At 41.6% G+C, this 18,941-nt stretch overlaps 1 protein-coding gene across 3 annotated transcripts in view; it reads left to right on the forward strand.

Annotated features, from left to right (window-relative positions):
* The window catches only part of EFCAB5 (EF-hand calcium binding domain 5), a 138,782-nt gene that overhangs the window by 112,464 nt on the left and 7,377 nt on the right, over positions 1-18,941 (forward strand). Inside the window, exons 19-23 of one of the 3 annotated variants that reach the window (XM_082371830.1) lie at positions 1,338-1,490; positions 3,522-3,625; positions 6,060-6,313; positions 7,594-7,877; positions 8,257-8,353. In XM_082371830.1, coding sequence (XP_082227956.1) covers positions 1,338-1,490; positions 3,522-3,625; positions 6,060-6,313; positions 7,594-7,877; positions 8,257-8,353 — 892 coding nt within the window. Of the gene's footprint in view, positions 1-1,337; positions 1,491-3,521; positions 3,626-6,059; positions 6,314-7,593; positions 7,878-8,256; positions 8,354-18,941 lie in introns of those variants that run through there. The other 2 variants (XM_082371828.1, XM_082371829.1) reach the window with 2 other exon arrangements.

Consider the following 18,941-nt stretch of genomic DNA (forward strand, 5'->3'; position numbering starts at 1 on the left):
AATCATAGGAACAGCATTTTCTGCTATAGAACTGAAATCCAGCTATTAGACTACTAACTAAAACCCAAAAAGTAGGAATGAACTTTTAGAAGGGACATATTAATGTTTTATTAATAGTGGTACCTTGAAATCCTTTGCTCTTTCCACAAGTGGTTCTAAATATGATATGCCTTCCCATAGTTCTTATTTCAGTGTTATAATTTTTGAGGATAAAGAATGAAGGAAAAGCCTAAATGTTTCTCGAGTATTCGTGTTTTCATATTAGATCTCAAAAAGGAGAGGCACTTTTAAGACTATAAAATAACTGGACCACTTCTACAAGCATTTAAATTTAATTTTATGAATAGAAATTTCAGTGAAGGAAGATTGAAAACCTTTATGGAGGCAATGGACTGGGACATAGCAGCAATCAGGAAGTTGCTGTCATTTGTTCCCCTGTATGCTCTTGATGTTTATTTACCATTATTTAAATTTTTCTCCTCTCATTTACTGGATGTACAACTGAGGAAAGTGGTAGAATCTTTTTCCCTGGACATCTTTTTTAATAATAAGGTTCATTCTCATCAGACGTAAGAATCATGTGAAGATATTAAGAAGCAAAATGGAAGAGTATGGAGTTATCAGTAGGTGAACTATATATGGTCTTATTAGAGAATATGTCAAAGTGAATTCCAAATTGACTCTCTAGCCCTTGGAGGTAAAGGCTCCTGGGTTACCCTTAGATGCCTTGGGTCCTAATATAAAATGCAGATATTTTTGAAGAATTTTTGGTTCCTAGAGTTTCTTGACAAGAAGACCACAGATGGGTTCTAAGGACTTCCCGTCCCTTCTCTGTGGAACAGGCTCTCTTTATGTATCTAAGAAGATGGTGTACTCTAGCGTGTTGCAGGCCTTGGAACCCAGCACACCTGTACTGCTTGCTGATCTGATGACAGTAGCCTTGTAAAGATGCAGACATTAATATTGCATCAGATCAGGGCGGCTCTTACCCATCTGTCCAAGGCTGGCATCAGTTCTTGGCTTTTAAACCTTTTTTTCTGATTTCAAAGTTTATCTTGTTCTTCTGACACTATTTTCTGATAGCACATATCACAGATTTCACTGGATGATTGTCAGGAAACACAGTAAGTTTGGTTGATCTTATGGTAGATCTCTCCTTACTTTTGATTTCATTGTGATCCTTTTTTCACAGTAGAATCTGGAACACTGCCTTTTGAGAACTGATGAATAATTTGTAGGAAGTAGATTATCAATTAAAAAGATAATCCAATTGATGCATTACTAATTATTTTGGTGTTTTAAATAGAAAAGGCAATTTAAATTTTCTGTCTCTACAGGGAGTTGCCAATGTTTTCAGTACTGCCTATCACTACGTCCACAGCCGAGAGCACATCCTGCATATCGTGATCACTGGCATCAGCTGGCTCTACAACATCACATCCAGCATCACTGCCATCACTACATACTTCATTGAGCCTAGCCCAGCGAAGGTAGGCAAGGCTGGGCAGTGTTAGACCTCCCCAGGTTAACAGAGTTTCTAGATACTATTGTCTTGCTCGTATTTTAAAGCATATTCAGTTAGCTATTACGCTATGACCCCAACTCAAGATCCTTGGTTGTGAGTGGCAGAAATCCATCAAACTGCCTTAGGCAAGGGGGGGGGATTGATTAACTCAGGTAACCAAATGAAGAAAGGGCAGGAGTCAGGCTGGCTTTCGGGATGACCATCTGGACTCTCTCATGTTATTTCTCTTCCCAGTTCTCACGTTTGTTTCCCTCTGCACTTTGGCTTTGCCCTTCTGGCTAAAGACAGGTTTTTTTCTACAGGGCAAGCCTGATGCTTAGTAACTAAAAAAGAATTTTGCTTTCCTGTTCTAATTTGGAAAAACCCAAGAAAGAAAACTCGTTTTGATCTATCCTGAGATATGCCCCTCCTGGCCAGGGTGGGAAATTTACAGTAACTGGCAGACCCCACCAGAATCATATGGGTGAACTGGGAAGGGATGAGGCACCCCTGTTTTGGAAGGACACCTTATATCACACCAATCAAAAAAAGAACAAAAAAGGCTCCCTATCTACAATGTGATGAGTTTTTGATGAATGTTTGCTTTGCTTCTTTACACTTAATGTTAAGGTTAGGATTTTTCATGTGATAAGAATGGATGGAAAGGGGTCTTCCTTTCAAGAGGCTAAACTATTCTGCACGGTGCCTGATCAGGTGGTGGCAACACCTTGATTGTCTTCCAGTCCTTTACCTGGCCGTCCCACAGGTGCCTCTCCCCTTCCTTTTTTGGCTTCTTTTCCTTCCTTCCCTCCAGGTCCCCGCTTCCCTCCTTCAGTGGCTGGATCAAGCTGACGAGGCCTTGGCTAAAGAGGGCAGAATCACAGAGCTCTCTGATGGGGTGACCAGGCCAAGGAGGTGGAGAATGCCTAGTTGTGGGTGCTGCTCCTGGGGTGGGGTGGGGGTGGGAGCCTTCAAGTGCCTTCTGAACTGGGGCAGACCACCTGGTGTGTATGTGTTGGGCGGGCGGCGGTGAGAACCTCTCGGTATAGGGGGCAGACCACCAGGTCCCATAGTCCACAGACACAGTGGGGCCATAGTGTGTGGGGTCTGGGGAGCATTCCATTTGGCCAGTGTCTAAGCACTTTGTTGGAGCCCTCAGAGGAATAGCACGTAGGGCCCATGAAGAAGGTTAACATCACCTATAGCAGTCAGCAAGAAGCACGGCTGAAGGGGCGTGTAGTTTCAGAATTGTAATGCTGTGGACAAGACCACAAGGGTCACTATCCATCTGACCCAAGTTCATCTTATGGAGGTGGAGACCATCTCCTGACGGGGAGAGGAGGACCACTCAGCAGCCAGGGTCTGGGTGGGGTCACAGCCACGTAGAGACCAGTACAGCCTGTCCAAGCCTGAATTGCACACTTATGAATGGATAAAATGATAATATTATGCTGTGTATATTTTACCAAAACAACCCAAAACAAAACAAAAACCGTGAGACTGGATGGGATGACCAATAGAATGAGTGAGGATAGGAAAAAAAAATTCTGAGACCCAAACCTTGAGGCCCAAGTGTTTGGCACCATTGTGGCTCAAAATTATATTGACCTTGACCTATAATTTGAAAAACATTTTCTATTACCTGAGCTTTTCTAATTTTTTTTCTATTTATTTGTCCCCAAAAGTCTTAATGAGAGTATGAAGTCTAGGGGACGTCCCTGGTGGTCCAGTGGTTAAGAATCTGCCTTCCAATGCAGGGGACAGGAGTTTGATCCCTGGTCGGGGTACTAAGATCCCACATGCCTCGGGGCAACTAAGCTGGTGCACCGCAGTTACTGACCCCACGGGCCACAACTAGAGAGAAGCCGGCACGCCACAACGAAGAGCTCGCACGCCACCCATGCACCACAACTAAGACCCTGACGCAGCCAAAAACAAATAAATAAATATTTTTAAAAAAAGAGAGTATGAAGTCTAAGTACTCCTCTCTCTAATGATATCTCTGCCTCTTTTCAAGGATTCGGACTATGTTTTACGAAATATGATGGTCACAGGGCACCTGGGTCTAACAGAAGTCCACAGGAATCCCCCTATCATCTTTAGGAAGACTTGCATCTTCAGGTATGAGACATACCTCATGGTCTGTTTTGTTCGACTGCCAGCTTCTGCCTCTTATTAATATACACTGGCTCTCATTCTGATTGGGTTTTAAAGAAAAATTACTGCAAACCTTTGTCTGCCTGGGTCCTTTCCCCCTCAAGTCCTTTTTAAAACAGATTTCAATTTAGTGTTTTATTTTCTATAATTGTCCTGTAAACATGGAATTAACAAAAACCCACCATGGTTATGAAAAATACACCCACATCACTTAATCAGAGCTCATCCTCTTAATGTTAGCTAGCCTGTGGACTTGTATTTTTTATTTAAAGAAGACAGTCTGGGGCAAAGATGGGGAGGAGGCAAAGAATGTTGCCTTTAATAAGCCCCCAGTTCTAGATAACCTTGAATACCTCTCACCTGTGGAACGCAAAGGCTATTAAACTGTGGACAGATGCAAAACAGATCTTAACTAGAATACATCTTTTGCAAAAGGGGACCACTGCTTCTTAGAGGGTCAGCATAGTTGAATAGGCGGTAACCTATCTCAGACTAGTAGGCTAATTTGACATTTAAGTACCTATGTTAATTCAATTTTAGTTTGGCCTCATACCAGAATGTTCATTCAGTTTTAAGCTCTTTTCCATATAGTTATTCCTTGTGCTGGTCAAGAGTTTTACAGGAGTCCTTGTAACACCCAGACTTATAACCTCGGATTCCTGTGTGTAACTTAGAGCAGGTGCTTTTTGAGGAACCCTGTTGACCAAGAAAGCTTAGCATGATGCATCATTACTATGGTTATCATAAAGACGCAAAGTGATGGGGGCTTCCCTGGTGGCGCAGTGGTTGAGAGTCTGCCTGCCAATGCAGGGGACACGGGTTTGAGCCCTGGCCTGGGAAGATCCCACATGTCGCGGAGCGACTAGGCCCGTGAGCCACAATTGCTGAGCCTGTGCGTCTGGAGCCTGTGCTCTGCAACAAGAGAGGCCATGATAGTGAGAGGCCCGCGCACCGCGATGAAGAGTGGCCCCCGCTTGCCGCAACTGGAGAAAGCCCTCGCACAGAAACAAAGACCCAACACAGCCATAAATAAATAAATAAATAAAATTTAAAAAAAAAAAAAGAAAGAGAGACACAAAGTGATGGCTCAGCTGCAGCAAGGGGTAGGAATAGCAAAAGAAGGACATAACCTTCCCTATCATCATAGGATTGTTGTTATGAACTATGTGTGCTTTTTTTTTTTTTGGCCATGCCCTGCGGCATATGGAATCTTAGTTCCCCGACCCAGGATCTAACCCCTGTCCCCTGCAGTGGAAGCACGGGTGTCCTAACCACTGGACCACGAGGGAATTCCCTAAACGTGCTTTTTGAGGCTATGCAAAGCACCAACATTTTTACAAATACCTCAAAGGAATGACATCTCAGTATCATGTAAGGACTTCCCTGATGGTCCAGTGGTTAAGACTCTGCGCTTCCACTGCAGGGGGCGGGGGTTTGATCCCTGGTTAAGGAAGTTCCGCGTGCCAAAGTTCGGCCAAAAAAAAAAAAAGATACACTCAATACCATGTAGATGGGGAAAGAGGGAAAGAGATAAAAAGAGATGCCTCACTAGAGAAAAAAGGAGCCACTACATTTCTATAAAAACCGCAGGTCCCTCACTGAAGCAGGTGCCCTGCCCAGATCCCTATGTACCTTCTGCCAGGGGCCAGGTCCTACTGCTAATGACTCACACTGTAACTTTCTCTGGAGGAGTGCCCTTGAGCAATGGGAACCTCTCACCAGGAGGTGCCTAAGAGTTCTGTAAACACCCTCTCCACACACAACCCAAGCAGCTTAGAGCTCTAATGACTGACAAAAGGCCTCTCCCCTGCCTCAAGGTGGAGCAGAGTCTGGGCACAATTTGCCTTCCATAGCTCCCCTTGGGATCAGACTGGGGCTAGAGTTCACCTGAAATCACATTCTTGCTTAGCTCCTCCCCCTTGCCTATCCTGCTTTTCTCAGACCCTTACAGGTTTCTCCTGAGAGCACTCCCTCAGTAAATCATTTGCACAGAGCATCCCTTTCTCAGGCTCTGCTTCTAGGACACCTGACCTAACACGCTCATTGTTCCTTCAGGCATTCAACCAATACTCACTGGACAATATTTAAACAAAAAACAAATACCCTCAGATAAGGATAAGTATATAGTAAAAACAATAAGGCAGAGTATTAGGGTGGAGCGAGACTCAGGTGCAGCTATTTTAGATTGTGGGGTCTGGGAGGGCTTCTCTGTGAGGAGCTGAGGGAGAGACCCCTGTGAACTCAAGGGGTGGAGTGGTCCAGGCAGACGAAACAGCAACAAGGGCTGGTGCGGTTGGAGTGTAGTAGGCACAAGAGAAGATGATTCAGTATGTTTGGGTGGAATGTTACAAACAGGCTGTTGTTTTATATTGTTATGCTTATTTGGTTTTGGTTTCAGAGATTTCCTCTTTAAGTGTACAGACAGTTCAGAAGTTGTTTTGGCCTCTGTCTGTGGAGAAAACCACATAGTAGTTCCACTTCGTGAGAGAACAGGAGAAGCTTTGGGAGTTCTCGATGTTAACATTGGCAGGAGTAAGATGTTGTTGTATCGAGAATTTAAAGATCTACAGAAAATGACGAAGGTGATCCAAGTTGCCTGCAATGAAATACTGGGCGAATTATCTGGAGAAATAAAGAAAAACTATATCTTAGGTATTGTGCATGTGGCGACCATCTGAATTCATGGATTTAAAAAGTTTTGGGGAAATCACAGACAATGCAATGTAGGATGCATTTTCTAAAATGAACTGTTGCAATATATAGATCTTTCCACATGGAAGGATTTCCTTCTTGCAGTCTTGGGCTGATGCATATGGGCTATAAATTATAGCAAAGGGTAAGGAATCACGTTTTCTTGGCTAGAGTCATGGTTTTAGAACTGGAAGGACTCATAAAGGCAATATACAAGTAGCATTTATTGGGTTGGCCATAAAGGTCGTTTGGGTTTTTCTGTAACATCTTACGGAAAAACCCGAATGACCCTTTTGGCCAGCCCAATATTAAATGTCACATCATGTGTCAAGCACTTTAAATATGTTATTTCAATTAGTCCTTACCATAACTCTATGAGGTGAATGGTGATTATTTCATTTTACAGATGAGGAAAGTAAAGTTCAGAGAAACAACTTGCACCAAATCACATAGTTAACAAGTGGTGAAGTCTGGATTTGCACCCCAGTTTGGGTGCTCTTTTCACTACATTACACAGCACTAACTCATCGGAACATCTCATTTTACAGATAAAGAAGCTAAGGCCCGTCAAAATAAAAGTCCAATAGCAAGCTAGTGCACAGCCAAGAACAGGCCCCTGTCCTTACGTTTCCACATCCACTAGGCTACCTTCGCACAAAATCAGTTTGGGCAGAAAGGAGGGAAGAAGGAAGCATGGAAACCTTTGGCTGCCTAGAATGGAATGACCAGAATTGGTAGAGTAACACTCTGGTGGGGTAAAGCTGAAAGGTTTCTAGCCACTACACAGTGTGGGAGAAGAAGAAAAAAGAAAAGAAAATTCATGTTTTTTGAGCATCCACTATGTGTAAGACCTGGGGCTAAGCACTTTTACATATACCATCTCCTGTAATTCCCACAGCTCAACAGGGAAGTAGGGATCAGCTCTATTCTCACAGAAAATGAAAAGGAGGCTCAGAGAGACAGCAGAACCAATAAGGGGGAAAGTAGGTATTCAAACCAAGATCTAACTCCAAAAAAGTTTTCACATTTCCTCAAAGCCTCTTCCTGTGAACTTCACCAGGTGTAATTCCATTTTTGCCTTTTGATTTCGTGACTAGAGAAACTGATTGTTTAAAACCATAGGATATGATCTTCTTTTTCCTGAAGACAAAAAAAAAGTTTTACTATATTATGTTCAGAATCCTATTAAAAAGTAGTGTGTGTACTGAACAACAATGTGGGATGTCACTCTATTATTCCAGAAATTGAAAATGTGGGAGAAGTCCAGCGGGCAGGCATTCTCTTCTTCCGAGTCATGCTGAAAGAGCTACAACAGTGCCTCCGGCTGCTTACCTCCATGGACTTTGTGTCACTGTTGCTCTATGATTATGATCCTCTGGCAGAGCCGAAATCACCAGACAGCCAGTCCCAGGAGTTGGAAGCCAACATAAAACTAGTACAAGACATCCTAAAAGGGATTATCTTGTTCTTTCACCCAGAATTGGAATTATCAAGTGACTTAGGAAATTGGGATCAGTGTAAACTGGTAAGTTTTTTTTTAAGTACACTTTATTGAAAAATATCCTACACACGTTTAGATATACAAATCATAATTGCACAAATCCTAAGTATACAAAGGCAAGAATTTTTACACAATGAACATTTGTAACAGGCACCTAGATCAAGAAACAGAACATTAGTGGCATCCCCAAAGCCTTCCTTTGTACCCTCTCCCATCACCAGCTTCTCACACACACACACACACACGCACACTCACCTCGGGGTAACCAGAATCCTGACTTCTAACACCATAGACTGGTTTTGCCTGTTTTAAAGTGTATATAAATGGAATTATGTAAACTGATGAATTGGGCACTCTACTTCCACTTGTTGATGATTCCATAACTTTTGTTCTTTGTTCACAGTACGTTAACCAATACTTAGTCGAGCATATTTGTGACTTTGATCCAACTGCTAGGAAACTGAAGGTCAATTTAAAGCTCATTGATGAATATATCAGAGGTAAATTTCCACTTAATTATGGTCTAAATCTATACCAACAGCAACAAAACACAGTTGCAATCCAGAGACTTTTATTAGAATAAAGCAAGTGGCTCATACATTCAATTTTTAGAGGAAAATAGTTCTGATTATAGTCTTCTAAAAGGAGGGGCATTGTCTATAATCTACTGCAATCCCCAAAGTGACTGTCTATGCCACACATATGAGAATTCAGAAGCACCTCTTGTCTCCCACTTATTGACTACATGTTCATAATTCGCTAAAAAACAAAAGCAAATAGGGGCTGCAGTGAGACTAGGAGACAAGTATGTTAAGCAAAAAGGCAGCTATTATCTTTAGTTTCCATGAAGAACCGAAGAAAATAATAGATCATGAGTCTTTATAGACTAGTAATGTAGACTTTTTGGAGGAGGAGCATCAGCAGGAATCAAAGCAGTGAGGCTCCCAGGTTGGAAAAGGTGATGAACTCTTTGACCACAGAGAACTGGTCACATATAAGGGTAAATATACATATACAAGCACACATTTCTCTATGTGTGTATATTACCCCACCAGAGACCTGAGGCCAGTTTTGTTTTGTTTTTTGCTGCTTGGCTTGTGGGATCTTAGTTCCCTGACCAGGGATCGAACCTAGGCCCTCGGCAGTGGAAGCACAGAGTCCTAACCACTGGATGGCCAGGGAATCCCCCTGAGGCCATTTATATGAATGGAACAGTAAAGAGTGAACTTAAAAATTTGGCTCTTTTTTTTTTAAACTCATTTAAAAAACTAATCATTAATTGGAAAAATGGCTCTGTAGAAATCTCTTCACTAAGCCTATCCATCTCTCCCCCATTCTCTTTGGAGACTCTGGACCAAGTCACAAGGGTTTCTGGACTTCTGTGACACCTATAGTAGGCAGAGAGGCTTGGAATCAGACTCCTAGGACAAGAGAAAGGAAAAGGCAACTCAGAGGAAGACAGCCACACTCTTCAGGCTGTCTGTGGCAGTGGAAGCACGTAGCACAGTGGAAGCACAAAGCAGTGAGCGAGGACGGGTGGATGAGAGAGAGAGATCTTCTGGCTTAGGAAGGAGAGATACTCCCAGAAGTTCGGGAGTGCTAGACACGAGATCCACATAAAAGTTAACATGAATTCATGTGGACCGAGAGTGGTGTGAGTAAAGATTAGAATTCCTGTTTGGAAGGTCTCTGTGTGCGCTCAGGGCCATGAACTGATTCACAGAACCTCTGCATTCACAGGTGTTGCAGTTATCACTTCTAAGGTGCTGTTTAAGGAAAACAGTAATGGCAGCAAGAACAAAAACAAATACGTGTTCACTATATATTTGTATCACTGTACTTGGTCTATACTTGTTCACTGTTCACTGAGGACTTAAAACTCTAGAAGAAATGTTTTCTATGTCAGTGCCTAGTTGCTGCTCTTCCCTTTGGAGTAGATTTAGTCCCTGCCATGGGCCTGGCACTGCCCCATGTGTGACCCATTTGTCTAATTGATATTCTCCCTGAGTCCCTACTCCACTTTGGTCCCCATCCAACCTGCCAGCCCCTTGGCCTAGAGCCAGACCCTGCTGCCACTTGTGTCCCTTCAGGCTGATGCTCCCCTTCTTGGGCAAGGACTCAGGTACCCCCCAGTGTCCAGTCCCTCTGTCAGATATGAGCTAGGGATGAGGAACGGGCCCCTCCCCTCTCCACCTTGAAGGCATGTTCAGGAATTGGCTCTCAGCCCTTAATAAAGGCATCGTCCATGGCATTGTACCAATGCTTCAAGGGAGTTTCTTCAGGCTCACCTCCGATTTGCCTATCAGAACTACCTCCTGTTGTCATATATAGCTCTTTTGTTTCAGGAAAACATGCAAATTTCTGTTTCCTTTGCTTGCCCCCACTTCGGACTGTGTTAGCTGATTCCTAAGCAGCCTTGATCTCCAATGCTCCCCACCACTTTCTTTTCCAAAAGTGTCCTCAGGTGCCAGGAATTCCAATTGTGGTTAACAGAGCTGGATTCAGCCAGAAGCTAATATCCCCTAGGTTCCCCTACCACGACCACCAAACCTTTAGCATTACCACAGTCTCTGAAGCAATCAAGAAAGTTCATAGACCACCCAGGTACCAACCCTCTCTCCTTCAGATGCAATTGTATCAGGAAATTCTAAGCTCCTCATTTGGGGAAAGGAAAGAGAACTCTTGGGGCACCTTTCTGCTTGTGCCAGAAAAAGAGGAGTCTTCTGGCAGGGCACTCTGCTGCCCAAGTTTATCTGAGCCTTCTTCTAGAAGTAAGTAAGGCCCCTACTCAATGACTCCACCCAGCATGAAATGCCACCAATACCTATAGGTTCTGCCCAGGATGGGGAGGGACTTTTGGCATAGCTCCTAACTCACCAAACCTTCCAAACTGATGATTTTGCCAAGAAGACAGAGTCAGGGCTGGTGATGTGCCCACACTTTTTTAGGGCTTCTGCTTCCAACTCTCACTCCACTTCATCCTAGCTCTAGCGAGATCATACGGTATTTGTCTTTGTCTGACTCATTTCACTTAGCCTAATGCCCTGAAGTTTCATCCATGTTGTTGCAAATGGAAGGATTTCCTTATTTTTTATGACTGAACAATATTCCACTATATGTATATATCACATTTTCATTATTCATTCATCTGTCAGTGAACACCTAGGTTGTTCCCACGTCTTGGTTATTGTAAGTAACACTGCAGTGAACGTGAGGGGTGCAGATATCTCTTCAAGATAGTGATTTCATTTCCTTCAGATATATACCCAAAAATGGAATTGCTGGATCATATGGTAGTTCTATTTATAATGTTTTGAGAAAACTTCATATTGTTTTCCATAGTGACTGCACCAATTTACATTCCTACCAACTGTGCATAAGAGTTCTCTTTTCTCCACATCCTGGCCAGCACTTGTTATTTCTTGGGGTTTTTTTGTTTGTTTGTTTTTCATTTTGGTAATAGCCATTCTAACAGTTGTGTTGTGATATCTCATCGTGGTTTTGATTTGCATTTCTAGAAAGGGTTATTTTATATTCTGGTGGAATTCCAGGCAGCTGTGTCCCACCTTTATATTGAGACAGTCATCTTTGAAGGAGCGCTAGGCAGCTTTGTTCAGCAGGCTTGGCTTCCCAAGACTATGCCATTGCATGTGAATGTTGCTGACATACTTCCCTGTGGGGGACCCACTGACTCCAGTGACCACTCCTGGACAGCTGTGCATAGTGCATCAAAAGCCTGCTACCCTCTGTTACTCTGCCTAAAGTACTCACGTAGTTAGCCTTCTCTACCTGAAGACCCGTGACCTGACCACCTTGTAATGAATCTGTTCTCCTCACTCCATTTTGTACCTCTGATGCCCGCCTCCTGGCTTTTCTGTCCCATGTCCCCTTCCCAGTGGGTTTGGACAGACGTTTTCTACCAGGAAATGTTCTCAGACCTAGAGGTAAGAAGGGCTATCTCCCATTCCAAGTGTGACCAGAATCACTTTGCTGTCTAGAAACTGTGTTTCTGCAAGTAGCCATACTTCCGCCCCACACCTAAATCCAAGCGTCTATAGGTTCACAGACACTGGTCTCAGCAGGAGTTCCCCAGGCCCTCCACTTTTCCTGCGAGAGCCCCAGGGCTCCTCTTCCAAAGCAGCCACAGCCTCAGTGCTATCACCATCTATAAAGAAACTCACCAGCTTCCTCCATAAAATACCACCATGATCCTCCAAGAATGACAATGGAGGGAGATGCTCTACCATCAGGGGGCAGGACTGCTGGACTCACAGCCCTGATTAACTTCTGTCCTCAAGATTCACCTTTCCCCGGGAGATCTTTCCCTAATTGCTATTGCCACCACCGTGGTGGCTCTACTGCGTGCTGTTCTCCATCTCTCTCCATTCCCGAAGTGGGGCAAGACTCTCTCCTTCACCTCCCACTGCACAGCTAAAGATCAGACAGGATTCTGCCAACCATCCAGAAGTAGCAAATACGAATACAGCACTGAACTGAATCTGCAAATGTGCCAGGTTCTTTTAAATGAGTCAGAACGAAATGGACAAGAAACCAAGAAAATTGTTTTGTCCTATTAATTTGGCTTGAATTTGGTTACAGTTCCCTACCACCTTTTCAAACCTAGTATTCTTGGATAGTGGTCTCTTCCAAGACTTGTTCCTACTTGTCGGAAAAGAGCTGCTATCACAGTTAGATCTGGGTTTAAGAGGGAGCCTAGAGTGTGATATTTATGAGTTGCTCACGAATTTCAGGCTCTAGAGGTAGAAACATCCATTCCGTTCTAGAATAGATTCCCTTGTCCTGAAAAGAACCGCTTGAAGGGCCCTTTTAGTTAAGATATGAGACAAGTACTCACACACTGTTCAGGAACTATTTTGGAATTTGGTAAAGACCTGGGGCCTAGATGCTTGCCCATTTCCCATGCATTTCCCTTCCAGTTTCAAGTCATCTGGGGGAAAAAGAAAGAGAAAAATTAAATTAGCTATTTTCTTTCGTTCCTTATCACTCCTTTTGATTTTAAATTTTGAAGTTTTCCAATAGTAGTTATTGAATTATGTGAAAAATGGTTTTATTTGTCAGGATAACATCCCATTGCTTTGATATCTGATAAAGGCTGTTGAAAATCAGTTTAATGAGAACATTTTTCTATTTAAGGCAAACATATTTTTCAAGTTCCTTTGTCACTCATTTTTTTCATTTCAGTGGATGTTAAAACAATCTTTTATCCCAAAAGGATTATAAAAATTATATCATACTTTTTATTAAAGTACTTTAAAAGGTCAAATAGAACTAAAAGCCTTCTAACAAAGAAGTCACTAGCCCATCCCTTTCCTCTCTTTTCCCCAGTTCCTCTCACCATGCAATTCTTTTTGACTCTTTTGACTGCTTCTTCTGTTGTTTTCAAATTTTCTATATTTCTAATATTATGCACTATTGCTATCTTTTGAGTCATTAATTTAAGCCTTGTCAAATGATTTTCTTCTTATAGATGAAAGTTTAGTTCTGTTATACCACAATTTTCTTACCCTGCCCTCTCAATGAAATTGTATTGCAATTTGGAGTTAAATCAAAATGCAATGTTTACATGATTTTGCCTATTCAGATATCCACAGCTGAGCATTGTAGCATATTTTGATCATTCCTTTTTCACTTTTTGTTTTTCCTGAAGTAAATAATTGCCTTTTATTTTTTAAATTGCTTAGTTTTCTTTGTACTTCATAATTATTCTCACCCCTTCCATTTGTCTCTCCATATTTTTAATTTCCCAAAAAGTCAGTTTTACCAGGTAATTTTTGTTGGTTTCAATTTCTTTTTTTCGTGAAGCCATCCTTTCTAGAGATCTTAATTTTCTTTGAATCTGGGGCCTTCCCCCACCCCAGATCTGCTCCTTAGCTGCCTTCCTGAAATTCATTTTGCTGCCGTCAGAGGCATTTACTTTGCCATTCTCTTGGTTCATTCTTCCTCGATCTACTCCCATGTTTTGAGGTAGCATATCTCTAGTAGTTTCCTGAGCACTAGTGCATGAATGGTAAATTTTTTGAGACTTTTCATGTCTGAAGATGTTTTTATTCAACTGTCACATTTGATTTGCAGTTTGCTAAGAAGTGTAATTTTAAAGACATTGCCCCATTGTCTTTTTTTTTTTTTTTTTTTTAGCTGCGTTGGGTCTTCGTTGCTGCGCGCGGGCTTTCTCTAGTTGCAGTGAGCGGGGGCTACTCTTCATTGCAGTGCATGGGCTTCTCACTGCGGTGGCTTCTCTTGTCGCGGAGCATGGGCTCTAGGCACGCGGGCTTGAGTAGTTGTGGCACGCGGGCTCAGTAGTTGTGGTGCACAGGTTTAGTTGCTCCGAGGCATGTGGCATCTTCCCGGACCAGGGCTCGAACCCATGTCCCCTGCAATGGCCAGCAGATTCTTAACCACTGTGCCACCAGAGAAGTCCCCCATTGTCTTTTTTTAGAAATTGAGATATAATTCACATACCACAGATTTCACTCTTTTAAAGTATACCATTTAGTGGTTTTTAGTATGTTCACCAGGTTGTGCAATCATCACCACTATCTAATTTTAGAACATTTTCATCACTTTAGGAAGAAACCTGGTACCCATTAGCAGTCACTCTCCTTTGCCCCTCCCCACCCCAGCCCTTGGCAACCACTAATCTACTTTCAGTCTCTATAGATTTGCCTATTCTGGACATTTCATATAAATGGAATCATACAATAGGTGGCTTTTGTATGTGACTTCTTTCACTTAGCATAATGTTTCAAGGTTCATCTATGTCCAAGCATGTACCAGTACTTCATTACTTTCTTATAGCTGAATAATAGTCTATTATAAGGATATACCACATTTTATTTATCCATTTATCAGTCGATGGACATGTGGGTTGTTTCTACTTTTTGGCTATTATAAATAATACTGCTATGAGTATTTGTTTACAAGTTTTTGTGTGAGTATATGTTTTCAGTTCTCTTGATACATAACTAGGAGTGGAATTGCTGGGTCATATGGAAACTCTATGGTTAACTTCTTGAGGAAATGGCTCCATTGTTAGAAGAAACTTGGAAACTTCCAAGCTTGCTGTTGAAAAGAAGTCTGAAGCCTTTCTGATTCTGCGCATGTAACTTTCTGATTCTGTGCATGTTTTGTTTTGTTTCTCTCCAGAAGCTATAGAATTACTCCTTTATCTCCAAGACTGTGAAATTTCATAATGCTATGTCTTGATGTGGGTCTGTTTTCATCCATTGATCTGAGCACTCACTGGGCCTTTTCAATTGTGAAACACAGGTCCTTAAGTCCTGATGATTTCCTTCATGGCATCAAGGCTGCTACTTACGGCTGTGCAGTCTGTGCACTGCACAAATGTGCCCTGCTGAGGATGGTGGGGGCTGAAATCTAACCAGAATTCCATTCACTAAACTGTGTGCTTCAGCTTAAGGCTACATCTGCTTGGAGGAGGGGTATCTCTTTCCTCACACCTTTTTCTTTCTTTTTTTTTTTTTTAACTTTTAATTTTATATTGGAGTATAGCCGATTAACAGTGTTGTGATAGTTTCAGGTGCACAGCAAGGCGACTCAACCATACATATACATGTATCCATTCTCCCCCAGACTCTCCCCCATCCAGGCTGCCACATAACATTGAGCAGAGTTCCCTGTGCTATACAGTAGATCATACACCTTTTTCTGCTCAGCAAGCCGTGTGCTTATAGAGTATATTCATCCATGGTAGGTGTCTTTTTCTTATTTACACAAAAATGACCTAGAGGTTAGTGGAGGCCCTACCCTCCCTTTTCTGTGTTCCCTCTTTGGAACTCCTCCTATTATTCAGACATGGGATCTCCTAGATTCAGCCTCAAAAATCCCTGTATTTTCTGTCCTATTTTCCATCTTTTTGTCTTTTTGTTTAACTTTCTGAGACATTCTCTCAACTTTTAATCCTATTGAATTTTTGTTTCTGCGCATTTTAATGTTTGAGAGCTTTTGTTGCTCTTGTTCTCTAAATATTTGCTTTCTACAACATCTTGTTCATATTTCATGAATGCAATGTCTTATCTCACTGAGAGTATTAATGGTAAGTATTTTTTGAAGTTTTCTTCTCCCTGTTGTTTCTCATCTTTCTGGTTTAGCATTTTGGTCTCTGTATCTCATCTTCTCTACGTCACGCCACTGGGCAACCTTCCCTCCCCAACCCTAGAAATTTATTCCTCAGAGAGGGTAACCTAGAAGGTCTCTGGACTGGGGGACATCAGACACAACTGAGAGGGAGAGTACCAGAGTGAAAACAGGGAGAGTATGAGTGTGTTTACTGAACGCAAAGACCCCTGTAGGCTTCCCACACTAAGCTCCAAACAAAAAGGAGCAAACAACTGATACCTGTGCCATTGGAATACAAGAAAAATATCATTCAACTTTTATTTGTAATGGTTTTATCACATCAACAGCGAGTTTCTATTTTTTGTTTAAAAGTGTTTTAAAATAATTTAATTTAAATAAACAGTAAAGGGACTTCCCTGGTGGCGCAGTGGTTAAGAATCCACCTGCCAATTCAGGGGACACGGGTTTGAGCCCTGCTCCAGGAAGATCCCACAGGCTGCAGAGCAACTAAGCCCGTGCGCCACAACGACTGAGCCTGTGCTGTAGAGCTCGCGAGCCACAACTACTGAGCCCACATGCCACAACTACTGAAGCCTGCGCGCCTAGAGCCCGTGCTCTGCAACAAGAGAAGCCACTGCAGTGAGAAACCCGCGCACCGCAACGAAGAGTAGTCCCCGCTCGCCACAACTAGAGAAAGCCCGCATGCAGCAACAAAGACCCAATGCAACCAAAAATTTTAAAAAAAGATACACTGCTTGCTGATCTTGGGTTAGTTTTTAGTTGAAGCAGTTACGCTTTAACTTTTGGACTTGAAGCTTAAGAACTTCATTCTTTTTTGCTTCGCACATCTTTCTAATTGTCTATCATTCCCAAAGGATTTACCTTAATCCAGTGTTAAAGCAGAGATCCATAAATGGATTTTTAATTATAAATATCCTATAATACCCCAATGTTTTCAGCAGAATGAATTCCCTATGTAATTAAAAGTTTGATTAAGCTAGACCCTACAAAAATACCATAAAATATTTCTGAATTAATAGGTTCATAAACAGAGATTCAAAGTTTGACCCAGCAAGTTTTTAAACTCAGATATATTCAAATAATTTACTATATCCTTTACAAAGGAAGAATTACTAAATCTATGCGCATTGGAGCTCTGCTGAACTGCAGCGATCTGGCGTCTATCCACCACAAGAGGGCAGTAACACTCAACCGTTGTTACTGGGAACCCAGCTGACCGATGGAGGCTTCATTAGAGAAATCATTAGAGCCAGTTGTTAAGGCATCAATCTCTCATTGAAACGGGGCAGGGAAACAGGAACCTCCACCCAGACAGGTTCGGAGCTTCTGTCCTCGGTAATAGTAGAACAGGAAATAAGCAACAGGGGCTTGTGAAAGGGAGCGACCTCGCTCCCCATCCTCATATCCTTGAATCACCATGGAGATGGCTGATTAGCTTAATAATGGCTGCAGATAGGGGTCTGATCATTTGGATGTCGGATAAGAACACTGGCAGGCGTCAATGCAACAGGGCTGTTAATGGGGATCTGGAAAAGGCAGAATAAAGGCTGTGGGGAGTAGCAGAGCTGTTATATCTCAGAAAATTAGTTAGGACTGGTTTTAGGAGTGTTCTAGAGTGAACTTTTATTTAATTTAGATTCATAACATTGGAACATTATGATAATCAAAGTAATCTTTGCAGCCTATAGCATTAACTTTTAAAGCTTCCAGGAAGCTAATTAATACAAAAAAGGATCAATTATAACAAATGCATCTCAATATTTTAAGTATGCATGTTATTGGTCTAGTATTACCCATAATGTGATATGAATCAGGTATTTTTAATGTGCTCTCATGACCAGCATCTGTTTTAATTTTTATTCATAATTGTCACTAATGTTACTGAAAAGACTTAGTATTTGAAAAACCTAACTTAATTATTCCACAATTTAATGTTGTTTCAATCAACATTTATTAAACACCTACAACTGAGAGAAGACCGTACCTCTGTGTGTGTGCGTGTGTGTGTTAAAACAGAATTTTAGAAAATTGTACCCACGTGTTTTAAAGTGAGCTTCAAATAAAAATGAGACGAGTATGTTTTCCATATTTTATGTGCCTTTCCTGTCCCACATTGTACCTTTTGTGGTAGTGATGCCTTCAAAACTATAGAAAGTCTAAGCCAAATTCAGGGAAATTTGTTCCTTCATGTTGATAGAAGATAGGGAAACAATATATGTTCTGTTTTGTCATCCTAATAGATATCCATAAGTGACATAATTGTCAGTGTTGTTAATGAGCTACTGTATAGAAGACAACATTTAAAACCTCTTATTCAATTATAAGTATCATTTAATAGTTTGATTCAACTCAAATCAGCAAACATTTATTGGGTTAGGAACTGTATTAGACACTAGAAGTAACAAAAATGAGTAAAACATAGACCTGAGGGTAGAAGGCACCTGAAAGAAGGAAGGTAATTAACATTTTTTTGAGCAACTACTCTGTGACAGAGTTTTGCATATCTTTTCTCATTAATCCTCATAGCAATTCTGAGTTATCTCTGTTTTTTGGAAGAAGAAACAGGCTCAGAGCAATTAAGTGACTTTTTTCAAGGTCACAAAACTAGTTGGGGTACAGCCAAGATTAGAACTCAGATCCTTTCAACTTTAAAGTATATTCTCTTTCCATTGGACCATTCTATCTGAATATTAGTCACTGACTGACTCCTGGGAAAAAGTAACTTTTACGAATGGCAGCTTAATAGTTAGCAGTCTAACAAATGAAATGTTTTGGTGTGCAGTGATTTTATGTTTAAAAATAGTTTTTAATTAGGAAATATTTCAAACACAGAAGTTAGAGACTAACACCTGTGTAGTCATTATGGAGCCATATTCTATATCCAACCTTAACATTATGCGTGGTTGAGTCAGACTTTCTTAAAGAAAGAAAACATTATAGGAACAGTTGAGACTTTGTATACCCCTCCCT

This window comes from Balaenoptera borealis (assembly GCF_965194805.1).
Source record: "Balaenoptera borealis genome assembly, chromosome: 20".
In the NCBI taxonomy this organism is placed as follows: domain Eukaryota; kingdom Metazoa; phylum Chordata; class Mammalia; order Artiodactyla; family Balaenopteridae; genus Balaenoptera; species Balaenoptera borealis.